This window comes from Pongo abelii, chromosome 4, assembly GCF_028885655.2.
Source record: "Pongo abelii isolate AG06213 chromosome 4, NHGRI_mPonAbe1-v2.0_pri, whole genome shotgun sequence".
Classification (NCBI taxonomy): domain Eukaryota; kingdom Metazoa; phylum Chordata; class Mammalia; order Primates; family Hominidae; genus Pongo; species Pongo abelii.
This window is the reverse complement of record NC_071989.2, coordinates 188,670,744-188,683,717: the sequence shown is the minus strand read 5'-3', so window position 1 is coordinate 188,683,717 and position 12,974 is coordinate 188,670,744. Positions and strand designations below refer to the sequence as shown.

General features: G+C 48.7%; 1 protein-coding gene across 1 annotated transcript in view; it reads left to right on the top strand.

Moving 5' to 3' along the window:
• The window catches only part of RNF130 (ring finger protein 130), a 157,381-nt gene extending 146,096 nt beyond the window's left edge, over nucleotides 1-11,285 (top strand). Inside the window, exons 8-9 of the mRNA XM_054556660.2 lie at nucleotides 4,138-4,225; nucleotides 4,333-11,285. Coding sequence (XP_054412635.1) covers nucleotides 4,138-4,225; nucleotides 4,333-4,420 — 176 coding nt within the window. The 3' untranslated portion in view covers nucleotides 4,421-11,285. The remainder of the gene's footprint in view (nucleotides 1-4,137; nucleotides 4,226-4,332) is intronic.
• The last annotated feature ends 1,689 nt before the right edge of the window (nucleotides 11,286-12,974 follow it).

Here is a 12,974-nt window from a genome sequence, read left to right as displayed (position 1 = left end):
TGCTTTGTTGCCCAGGCTGGAGTGCAATGGCACAATCTCAGCTCACTGCAACCTCCGCCTCCTGGGTTCAAGTGATTTTCCTGCCTCAGCCTCCCGAGTAGTTGGGATTACAGCCATGCGCCACCACGTCTGGCTAATTTTGTATTTTTAGTAGAGACAGGGTTTCTCCATGTTGGTCAGGCTGGTCTCAAACTCCCAACCTCAGGTAATCCACCTGCCTCAGCCTCCCAAAGTGCTGGGATTACAGGCGTGAGCCGCCACACCCAGCAATAATTTTTATTTATTAAAAAAAAATTGTTTAGGGACAGGGTCTCACTGTGTTGCCCAGGCTGGACTTGAACTCCCGGTCTCAAGCGATCCTCCCATCTCAGCCTCCCTAGTAGCTGGGATTACAGATACTAACCATCAAGCCTGACTTCATGCCAATTTTTTAAATGCAGAAGACTTTTAACACAGAAAAGTTAAGAAAACAGAGGTTGCCCTGCCGCTCATGAGCTAGCACGTGAAATGCTTTCATTTAATACTCGTCTGTTGAGTAATCTGCTGAGATTATATGCACAAACCTCCATGCCCATCAAATTCCAGAATTTCTAATCCTAATTTCAAGACTTGTAAAGCTACAGTAATCAAGACAATATGGTGTTAGTGTTGTTAAAAGAAAAACTTTAGAGAAACTAAATTTAACAGAGTTTAATTGAGCAAGAGTGATTGAAGAATTGGGCAGCCCCCAGGACCGAAATAGGTTCAAAGCAACTCCAGGGCTGCACCATGGCCGGATTTATGGACAGAAAAAGGGAAGTGAGGTACAGGAAAGGGAAGTGAGGTACAGAAACAGCTGGATGGGTGAAGCTTGGCCTTTGCCTCACTGAACACGGTTTGCACTGTTGGCCACCTGTGATTGGCTGAAACTCAGCCGCTGGGATTGGCTGAGACTCAGCTCCTTGGTAGAAGAGTCGGTTACAGTCTGTCACACATCCAGTTAGGTGACAGTTCACTGTGTATGGAGAAACCTTTAGGCCGAACTTAAAATATATAAGGAAGCAGTTTAGTCTAAATTTAATTTAACAGCATAAAGACAGACAAATGGATTGCTGGAACAGAATAGTGCCCAGAAATAGACCCACACATTTACAATCAATAGATTTTCCATAAAGGTGCCAAGACAATTCAGTGGGGGAAAGGGTAATCTTTTAAACAATCAACGATGGAACAATTGGATATCCATATACAAAAAAAAAAAAAAAAAAAGAACTCCAACTCTTATTTTCTACCATTTCCAAAGATTTACTTGAACTGGACCATCTAAGTGTAAGAACTAAAACTATAAAGCTTCTAGATGAACATGTAGGAGAAAATCTTAGTGACCTTGGGATTCTTAAATCTGACACAAAAAGCACAAACTATAATAGGAAAAAATCAATAAATTTGATCTTACCAAAATTTGAAACTTTTAATCTTCAAAAGACATTGTTATAACAATGTCAAGGCAAGCCACGGACTAGGAGGAAATATTTGCAAAATGTATGTCTGGGAAGACTTGTATCGAGAATTATTATTATTATTGTTTTTCTGTAGCACAGGCTGGAGGGCAGTAGTGCAGTCTCGGCTCACTGCAGCCTCTGCTTCCCAGACTCAAGCGATCCTCCCACCTCTGCCTCCCAAGTAGCTGGGACTACAGGTGCTCACCACCACACCTGGCTACTTTTTGTATTTTTAGTAGAGATGGGGTTTCACTGTGTTGCCTAGGCTAGTCTTGAACTCCTGAGCTCAAGCGATCTGGTTCAGCCTCCCGAAGTGCTGGGATTACAGGCATGAGCCACTGTGCCTGGCCTAGAATTTTGTTTAAACCCTTATACTTGATAATATGAAGACAGCCCAAGCCGGACATGGTGGTTTGTGCCTATAATCTCAGCACTTTGGGAGGCTGATGCAGATCACTTGAGCTCAGGAGTTCGAGACCAGCCTGGCCAACATGGTGAAACCCCATCTCTATTAAAAATACAAAAATTAGCTGGGCATTTTGGCCCACGCCTGTAATCTCAGCTATTTAGGAGGCTGAGGCACAAGAATCTCTTGAACCCAGGAGGTGGAGGTTGCAGTGGGCCGAGATGGCACCATTGCACACCAGCCTGGGCAACAAGAGCAAGACTCTGTCTCAAAAAATATTAAAAAAAGAAATTTTTTTAAAAAGCCCAGTTTTTTTAATGGGCTAAAGATTTGAACAAAACACTTCACAAAAGAAGATATACAGTTGGCTAATAAGCCCATGAAAAGATGCTCAACATCATTAGTCATCAGGGAAATGCAAATTAAAGCCACAATGAGAAACTACTACACTTCTGCTAGAATGCCTAAACTTTTCCAAGACTGACCATGTCAAGTGTTTGTGAATATGAAAAGGAACTGGGACTACCATATGCTGCTGGTAGGGCCATCTTTTTTTTTTTTTCTTTTTTTCAGACAGAGTCTCACTCTGTCGCCCAGTCCGGGGTGCAGTGGCGCAATCTCCGCTCACTGCAATCTCCGCCTCCTGGGTTCAAGTGATTCTCCTGCCTCAGCCTCCTGAGTAGCTGGATTACAGGTGCCTGCCACCACGCCTGGCTAATTTTTTGTATTTTTAGTAGAGACGGGGTTTCACTATGTTGGCCAGGCTGGTCTTGAATTCCTGATCTCGTGATCCACCCGCCTTGCCTTCCCGAAGTGCTGGGATTACAGGCATGTAGCACGATCTTGGCTCACTGCAACCTCCACCTCCTGGGTTCAAGCGATTCTCCTGCTTCAGCCTCCCAAGTAGCTGGGACTACAAGCACCTGCCACCATGCTCAGCTAATTTTTGTATCTTAGTAGAGACAAGGTTTCACTACGTAGGTTAAGCTGGTCTTGAACTCCTGACCTCAAATGATCCACCCGCCTCGGCCTCCCAAAGTGCTGGGATTACAGGAGTGAGCCACTGCACCCAGCCAGGACCATCTTAGAACAGCCTGGCAGTTTCTGAAAAAGTTCATTTTTTGCAGTCATTTCAGTTCTGAGTATTTACAGGTCTAGGAGATGTGAAAGCATTGTTCACACAATTTATGTGCACAGATGTTCATAGCAACTTTATTTGTAAGAGCCAATATATACTATGCAATTCTACTTATATAAAATTCTAGAAAGATGCAAACTAATCTATGTTTCCCTGGCAATAGGAGTAGGGTAGAAAGAAGGGGAAGGGATTGAGAGGCACCAGGAAACTTTGGGGTGATGGATATGTTCGTTATCTTGATGCTGGTGTCGGTGTCACTGGCCTATACAGCTGTCAGAACTCACCAAATTATGTACTTTAAACATGTGCTTTTCATTGTATGTCAGTTATACCCCAGTAAAGCTTAAAAACAGTTTTATAGAAAAGGAAATGTAAGCACAGCTCAGCTTTGAGTAGCACAAATAGTCAAATAACGTAAATATGGAATTTTAAAATCAAAATATAATTATATTGGGGCAATGGAAAGTATGTGCAATTTGGGGGCGAGGGTTAGGAGAAAATCCTCATCTTCCACAGTGGGAATTCAGTAGATAAAGTCTAAGACTGAAAAAAATTCGTAAGGATCAACATAGGCATATTAGGTTGCAGTGAGCCAAGATCACACTACTGCACTCCAGCCTTGGCAACAAAAGCAAAACTCCATTTCAAAAAAAAAAAAAAATATATATATATATATATATATAAAATCAGAGCCTCCAAGTCACACCCCAAGTCTGCCCAGCTGATGAGGGGGCTCTGTGCCCATCTCCAGGACCAAACCGGAACAGGAGCCCAGATGAGAGGGCTGGGGGCAGTCCTCCATAAGATCATGTGCCCAGGAAAAAGTCTTCACGTTTCTAAGTGGAACCCTTTTACGAGCACCAGACAGCTTTTGCTTTGAGGAGCTCCAGTGGTTAGTCTCTTGGGGATCCAAAGATTGGAACTTAGATGCTTAATGCCTGCGTGAATTGAAGGATGCCCGCACTCTTTGTATTTCTCTAATAAGAGCCCCACATGAAGGATAGTTAAGAAAATGTCATGCTTCAAAGATAATCTGCATTGTTTCCTCCAAGCCATGTGAGAAACACAGGCCTGATGACCTATTAAGTCCCTTTCTCTTCTTCCTTTTCCAGGTGGTCACTTCTTTCATCGAAACTCCTTGTCCCCTCGGAGTCTGGTGTATGAAAGTGAATTCTCCACCATCGAACCTTCTTTGGACATGTATGATGAGAACAAAACCTGAATTTTAAACATGGGCTGGCTGTTGGGGTCACTGCTTTTGTGATTTGATTTCTGATCACCTTTCTTATTTTGTATTCTCCTGTCAGCATCCGTTTTGGAAGAATGGCAGCACTTTCCAAGCACAGGTTGGGGTTCAGGGTTAATTTGCAAAGTTCCCCCAAGGTGAGGCTTTGAGGACAGTAGTATTGCCCAGGTGAGCCTTGTGGTATTGAAAACCCGCCCAAGCTGATCATTGAAGGTGGGCGCCCAGCAAACCTGGCTGTTTCCAGAGAAGAGGCCGGGCCCAGGATTAATGTTGCATTGCAGACGCATCTCTGAACAACCACATGCTGTTCTGTGCCAGGGAAGCTGGGGTTTTTAACATCCTTTTGTGGTCCCTGCTTATGATGCATACTGCCCTGTGGGAGAAGCTTCCTACCCGCGTGGAGTACAGGTGCTGCTCCCTGACCTGGCTCTGGATGTTCCCCTCTCGCTTATTCTACTTCCTGCTGAAGGGCCCCTTCTAAAGGGGGTTGAGAGAAGGCCTTGCCTTTGTATCTCCTCTGAGACTCTGATCGCCCACTTCCTGCCAGGGCAGGGCCGTGGGAGACGCAGGCCGTGGGGCCGGGTCTGTATGTGGGGCCAGGCAGCCATCTGCATCACTGTTTTCCAGCCTCCGTGTTGAGCATGACGTAAAGTGACAAGTGTTTAAGTCAGCACGAAAACACTGAAGGCCCCTCCATCCCTGCAGCCTGTGGACACGTCTACTCAGCCACCCCTCAGTATAGGGAGTGTGTGTATAGGGAGGTGGCACCCGGGAGCCCAGCCCAGCAGTGTCTCTGGGCACAGTGATTTCAGGGGGGATGGCCAGCAGTTGTGAAAGACAGAATGATCTGGAATGTCTCATTGGGAAGACCAAACCCCCTTCTTGCTGCAGATACCAGATAAGCACCCATCTTCAGTGTCCACTGTGCAGCCCAGTCCCCTCCACCAGCCCCAGCACAGCATGAAGAAGGCACATGAGCACCGGCCGCCAGGCTCACAGGACAGGGTGCAGCGGCCAGCATTCCAGGCATCAGGGACATGTGGGATCTTCGCACACACCTGGGATGACATCGAATTAACATGATGAGAAAATTGCATCTTACCAGTAATCCCAGTACAGAACCACCATGGGCAAATTTATAAAACTAATCTGCACACCCTCTTTGCAAAAGGACACACCTGAGTTGAGTCTGCCTCTCCTCATTGGTATGAGCTTTGTGGGGGCGTGAGGTGCACAGACCCTTGCTGTGAGAACAGGAACCTCAGTCTCCACATGCCTAGGGTCAGATCCGACAGCAAACGAAGCAGACGTGTGAATCCCCTGCCCTGTTCTCACTGACTGTGGAATATATGTTTGAAGTGAACACTTGCCATTTTTCCACGTGCAGCTTCTCCTAAAGTGTCTTTTCTCCTAACGCGTCAATAACGCCTCAGACAGGTGTGCCTGAAGGAAACCTGCAGAGCCCCGGATGGGGACAGCCTTCAGGAGCATTGTCAGAGAGCGAGCAGCGGCATTTCGTTTTCGCTCATTTGAGACTAGAACGGTGCAGATTTTAAAGGTCTTAGCAGCTTTTGTGTTTTACCTTTTACCAAGGGCTTTGGGGGTTTTTTGTTTTTGTTTTTCTTTATGATAGTCTTCATACTATAAAAATATTTTCAATGAGCAGCTTCAATATAGCATCGTTCAGAAAAACAGGTTTCCCCATTGGGCTCTCAGAGAGAGGATGAGTCTGCAGGAGGCTGGAATCCATTTGCTGGAGGTTCCAGACACGCGCCTGCATTTGTATGTGTTTGGCCCACCTGAAAGGTAGGAGAGCTCAGTTCGGATCGTTGCCGTGTTGTCTATACCACCTCCTTGTTTTCCCAAACCAAAACGCAGACCCCAATGTAGCATTTTCTCCTGATTTGAGGTCTTACCGAGGTGCATGTGTTAAATTCCACTCAAGACAGTTTCTTTACTGAAAAGGCATGAAATTACTTGAGAACAAGTACAAATTTCAGGCCCCTAGAATCTGTCTATTAATATAACATTTGAATTTGTGGGAAATCTGGGGCACACATTCACTGTAGAGTAACCAAGGAGGCATTGTTTACAGGAGAGCATACTCAGAACAGTGCTCTGGATCCTAGCTTGACACCCTTTTCTGGAAAATCGGGGTCACTCTCTGGCTCAGCTACAGAATGGCCTGTCTTTGTCAGGAGGGACACTAACTTCTTATTAAGGTCATGCTCTTCAGGAATAGAGAGGATGATTTGGTTTTTGGTTTCGGGTTTTTATTTTTATTTTTGTTTTTGTTTTGAGACAGAGTCTCACTCTGTCACCCAGGCTGAAGGGCAGTGGCACAACCACGGCTCACTGCAGCCTCCACCTCCTGGGCTCAAGTGATCCTCCCACCTCAGCCCACCGAGTAGCTGGGACCACAGGCACGTGCCACCACGCCCAGCTAATTTTTGTATTTTCTGTAGAGATATGGGACTTTGCCATGTTGCCCAGGCTGGTCTTGAATTCCTGGGCTCAAGCAATCCACCCCCACCTCAGCCTCCCAAAGTTCTGGGATTCCAGTTGTGAGCCACCATGCCCAGCCAAGAATGGCATTTTTTTTTTTTAATCCCAAATAACAGCCTCTTTACTAGCTGCTATGCTGGGGGAAATCCCTGCTAAGTCGGGACCCTGGCAGGAAGTGGCCGGGGCTGCTTGTCTGGTGAGCATTGTGAGGACACACATCGCCACATGGGCAGCGCTGCCCTGAGGCGCTTGGGGAGCAGTGTTCCGCCTGCTGCAGGTGTGGTGGGGTGCGGAGAGTGAGTGTCTCGGTGGTTGCAAGTCTTGCCACCAGTAGCGGTTATTAGGAAATGTATGATAACCTCAGTCATTGTTGAGGGGGGACCTGTCTGAAGTAAGGAAGAGGCTGAGGAGTCAGCTATTTACACCACACATCCACCCCCCTGCCTCCAGTGGACTGCTGTGAGCTGGGCCTGTGCCCGGGTGAGCAGAACCATGGGCCTGTGTGGCAGGATGAGCAAGTCTAGGGCCAGGGCAGCCATCAGCATCCTCTGGGAGTTGTGACTATTGAAATGCAAATGCTTCAGCTTTGGTGATTTTTTTTTTTTTTTTTTTTTGAGATGGAGTCTGGCTCTGTCACCCAGGCTGGAGTGTAGTGGCATGATCTCGGCTCACTGCAACCTCCGCCTCCTGGGTTCACACCATCCTCCTGCCTCGGCCTCCTGAGCAGCTGGGACTACAGGCACCCGCCATGACGCCCAGCTAATTTTTTGTATTTTTAGTAGAGACGGGGTTTCACCGTGTTAGCCAGGATGAGTCTCGATCTCCTGACCTCGTGATCCGCCCGCCTCGGCCTCCCAAAGTGCTGGGATTACAGGCATGAGCCACCGTGCCTGGCAGAGCTTTGGTGACTTTTAACATCCTAAGGGAGGAGTAACTCTTCTTTCCTGTTAATCCAGAGGGAGGGGAGGGAAGGCCAGATAGCCAGGGCTTCCAGCGCAGGAGGCAGAGCTTGGCAGCCACTGGTGGTGGTGAGCATGTCTGCCCAAGGCTGCCTGCCTCTGCCCTCCTCTTGGGAAGACAAGCTCTGCCCCCAGCTAAAAACTCCTCACAACCCTGATGAGCCTTGCTTTTGCGGAGAGGCCCCATCTCCCAGCTCCGCTGGTGGTCCTCAGGCCTGGCTGAGAGGCACATCCACGAGGCACTGCCTTGAGCACTGGGGTCTGGCACCTGCCAGCTTCCCTGATGCGGCAACAGCCCCAGCTGCCAGTGAGTCTGATGATATTTGGAAAAGTATTTTTAAAAATGAGATTACTGAATTTTACAAACTTGACATTTTCTATTGGCTTTATAAGCTCTTCTCATGTTTTTATTACCGTCGCATCCAATCCATTCGAGCTACATGCTAAATCAAATTGGTTTTTTTATGTTTTTATTTTTTTAGAGACAGGATCTCGCTCCGTCACCCAGGCAGGAGTGCAGTGGCACAGTCATGGCTCGCTGCAGCCTCGACCTCCTGGGCTCAAGTGATTCTCTCGCCTCAGCCTCCCCAGTAGCCGGGACCACAGGCTCATGCCACCTACGCCCGGCTGAAGCTAGTTTTAACTGAAGAAAACTCAAAGTGTTCTCTCGCTGTTAACCTTTATTATTGAGGCATTGGCTCTGCTATAGGAAAACAAGGAGGTGACGTTAATGTCAGTGGTTGACATTAACCACTGGCAAGTGACAATGTGGCTCCTTGACAAGTGGTTGCTGCTGATAAATGTCATGAAACAAAAACACTGATTTTAGAGAAGTGGGATTCTACAGTTAATATTGCCAGCAGACTTTTGTTAAGCTCTCACTCTGTGCCAAACACATACTTGAAGTTGGGATGAATCTGTGACCATTAAGATTTGGCTGGTCTAGACAATGGGCACATTATCAAGCAACTGGGGTGTGAGAGCAAATGGTAAGAGGGTGAATCTGGATGAGGAGGGACTTCCAGGGCACAGGTGGAGGAGAGGCATTGCAGCCATAGAGAGGCCCAAGCGAACAGTCAAGAGAAGGCGGGGACAGTGGCCAGGAGGCGAGGGCAGCACTTCCTGGGCAGGGAAGGCTTGCCAGGGGGACCTGACTCCTGTCTCTGGAAAGAAAAGGAACCGCACTGGGGGTCAGGGAGGTGAGGCACGGCACCGGCCTGGGATGCTGGTCCTGCCTGAGGGGCCGAGGTAAAGGGGAAGCATTCACAGACCCCACACCAGGCTCTGACGCCAAGTGGAAGAGGAGGGAGATTGAAGCAGAAGCGTGGGCTTCCAGGCCTGGGGCCTGGGCGGGTGTTGATGGGACCCAGGGAGAGTCCTGTGGGGATACTTGGGGTCTGGGCTGGCAGGGGCTCTGGAAGGAGGCATGGAGGTGCGAACCTGGTGCCCAGGTGGAGGTGCAGTGGGGGTGAGGTGACCAGGCTGCAGACCCCTGCATCAGAATGCCTGCGAAGCTGTGAGTTTTTTGTTTGTTTTTGTTTGTTTTTTTGTTTATTTTGAGACAGGGTGTCACTCGGTCGCCCAGACTGGAGTGCAGTGGCACCATCTCAGCTCACTGCAAGCTCTGCCTCCCAGGATCAAGCGATTCTCCTGCCTCAGGCTCCCGAGTTGCTGGATTTACAGGTGCACACCACCATGCCCGGCTAATTTTTTGTATTTTTAGTAGAAACGGGGTTTTACCATGTTGGCCAGGCTGGTCTCAAACTGCTGACCTCAAGTGATCCACCCGCCTCGTCCTCCTAAAGTGCTGGAATTACAGGTGTGAGCCACCGCACCAGCCTGTTTTTTAAATTTTTTTTAGAGACAGGGTCTCACTCTTGCCCAGGCTGGAGTGCAGTGGTGTAATCTCGGCTCACTGCAGCCTCGACCTCCAGCGCTAAAGCAGTCCTCCCACCTCTGCCTCCCGAGTAACTGGGACTACACACACATGCCACTACATCCAGCTAATTTTTAAAAAATTTTTTTAGAGACGGAGCTTCTCCATGTTGCCCGGGCTAGCCTCAAACTCCTGGGCTCCAGTGACCCTCCCGCCTTAGTGTCTCAAAGTGCTGGAATTACAGGCATGAGCCACCACGCCCAGTCAGAAGCTGTGTTTTAAGTGGACATGCCATCTTGTCCTGCTGAAGTATCTCCGTGTAATCACAATATCTATGCCACCCAAATCTCCTCCTTCCTCCTCCCTCCCCCAACACACCCCCACAGGCATGCACACACTCCCACGCACTAGAGGCAGAATCTCCCAAGGGGGACTGGCCAGGAGAGGTGTCCCTGAGTTCAGATGGGGGTGGAAGCCAGAGTGGGGCTGGGACTGCCCAGTGACATGAGGATGGGGCTTGGGATAAAGCCCTGGGGACACTGACATTTAAAGTGTGGACAGAAGGAGCTACTGAAGGCAACGGATTTAGAAAAGCAATTGAGTATGATTTCCTTCTTCAAGAAAGGCTGTCCAACTAGCTCTCACTTCCTCTCCTGTGTTCAGTGTCACCCGGAAGCAGAGTTTAATGTGACTAAAGTGAACATTGGCTCACACTGTCAGGGAATGTGGGGAGATGAGTAAGGACTCATCACAGGGCGATACCCACAGCTTAAAATAGGCGCCTTCCCCTCCCAGGTCTGGTTAGGGCAGTTGTTACATATGAGGGGCATGGAGTTTTGTCTTGTATTTTGGCTTTGTTGGTAAAGCATTCCAAAGCTTCGACACACCCTCCTTTTAGCCCATTAGGAAAGGCTGTTGATTGTAATATTCACACAGCACCCTGGGCTATGGTTAAGAGCCTTGCAGAAGGACTGGGAGAAGCCCTGTGTATTTGAAGTATTGTAGCATCAGAAAAAAACACCGGAAGAAGGCAGGTGGGGACAAGGTGCCTATGTCTGCTCCTTGGAATTCCTTTCCTTATTGTCTGAGGCAACTACAGGGAAAGCAAAGCGTGAGCCCCCAAATCCGCACCTGGGAGGAACGTTCCCCTTTGCGAGGCATGGGACTGGCTGGCCCTGTGTCTCACAGGGGCTCCGAATTTCGAGGTCACACTGGCCTCCTGAGGCCTGGCTAAGAGGGCTGGGTTGGGGGTCAAGAGGCCCCCTGTAGCCATGAAGCTCCTCTGGGGCATTGTTAAAGGTTCACCCTCTTTTTTGTGGGTGTCCTGGAAGATCCCAAGAAACTGAGCTTGGAAGAAGAGAGGGTCTCCAGCCACCTGCGTTCTCCACAGCTGTGGCCCCACAGCCTCCAGTGACCGTGGAGGGGAAGGTGCCATCCGCCTTGGCTGCTGAAAGGGTGATGCTCTTATGCCTGAGTCTTGGCTCCTGTGGTCCTGCAGAGACCCTGTGGGGGCCGCCCGGTCGTCACCTGCACTCATCTTGGGTTTTCCTTCCTTTTCCACCCTAAGCTCAAGGTATTTTTTTCCTGTTTTCTTCACTCTAACTTGGGGAATAAGGAAGATCCTTTATGGAAAAGAAAGAAAAAAAAAAAAACAAACCTTTGAACGTCCTGCAACTTGAGTTTTAAGCTTTCAGAAGGATTCGGTGCTGCTGGCCCGCTCAGACCCCCGCCTGGGCTGTGGAGTTCCTCCTGTTGACTCCTCCTCCCTGTGCACACACCACAAAAGCTCTAGGCGGCCCAGCCACCCCTGTGAAAGCAGCACTGGTAGCCAGACACCGCCAAGGCTCCCGTCCTGAGCCGAGGGTGGCACCTTGCCCAGTGCCCGTGCATTCTCCTGTGGGAACTCAGGGGGCATGTGGTGAGCAGGCTCCTGTCAGTTGAGGCGGAGGCTCCTGGCCCATCTTTGCTCTCCTCTCAGGCTGCCCAGCTCCTGGTGGCACATGGTGGCCCGGCAAGGCTGACTTGGCCTCCTCAGTTCCCCACCCGTCCGCGGATCATCGCCTTCCCTAGCCACCTCTCTCTATAGCCACCGACATCTGCGGAGCGTCACAGACAGTGGTTCTGAGCTGTGGTTTACAAATTTAACCCAACACAGAGTGAATTCAAATTTGCTTTTGGAACACCCTTTATCTCCAATTAAGTGCAAGTATATTTACACTATGTGATATTAAAGGACTTCTTCAATGACTGGGAGGTACTGAACCAAGATGTTTGTAAAGAAACGGTGGGGTGAGGTGGTTAGGTAGAATATAACGTCCTGGCCATTTCTCTTCCTTCAGGCGAGTAAGCGCTCCTACAGCAGAAAGGCTGCGGATTGCTGGCTGTGCTCTGTGGACTGGGCCAATAGGTGTGGCCCAGGTCCAGATCCTGGCACCTCTGCTGGGTGCCCAGCCTGAGATGACATGTGACATCCTGGAGAGAAGCAGAGAGGGTGATGTCTCCAGGCATTCTCCAGACAGCCTGGGCCTGGCTTGCTGAGCCAGCTGCAGGAGGGGATCTCCTGACTGGGGCTTGGGACCAGATCTGCTGCAGAGAGGCAGTAACTCTGTCTAAAAAGAAAACTTGTCCCGTGTGATTACAAAAAGAGGAAAAGGCTCCAGGCTAGGAAATAATATTTGAGGTATGGAGAACATTCTCACCTGATGGAAGCATCCTGTTCCTGTACAGGAGGAGGAGCTGGTGCAAGCCCTAGGCCACATACGTCACAGTTGTTCTGGATCCTCCGTAGCTTTTATACTCATAAAATATTAAAGTTGCCCCTTTCATATTTGGGTCATTGAAAGAGCCCACCGTACTCCAGGTTCCTGCTCACTATGCACAACATCTCAGAAGATGGCATACAAAACTATTTTTCTAACTATAGCACAGGTCATGTGGGGGTGGGGAGGCTTGGGATATACCTAAATGTGGCAAATGATTTATCTTCCACCTTGAGGTGGAATGGAATGAGGGATGAAAAGGAAACTATGCACTTGAATTTTAATTAAAACTTTAATTTAATTCATTGGATAGCTTGTGCCAGAAAGAACAGTCAATATTCAAGAAGCAAAACTGATGATTAGCTCAGTTTTGGGCCTCCCTGTAGGGGGAGTTTTCTTGTCTGGAACGCAAACACCTACAAGTAGAGTGTGAGCTGGTTCTTGACAATCAGATCTCATCAACCCTTTGAAATGTTCTGGGCAGCACAGCTCCTCGGTCTGCATGGTTGGTGTAAGTATAATCAAGTAGTGAAATTGTATGGTATATACCTATATGCCAACAGTGTACACCTGTATGTGCAGAATTTGCTAATACAACCATTTC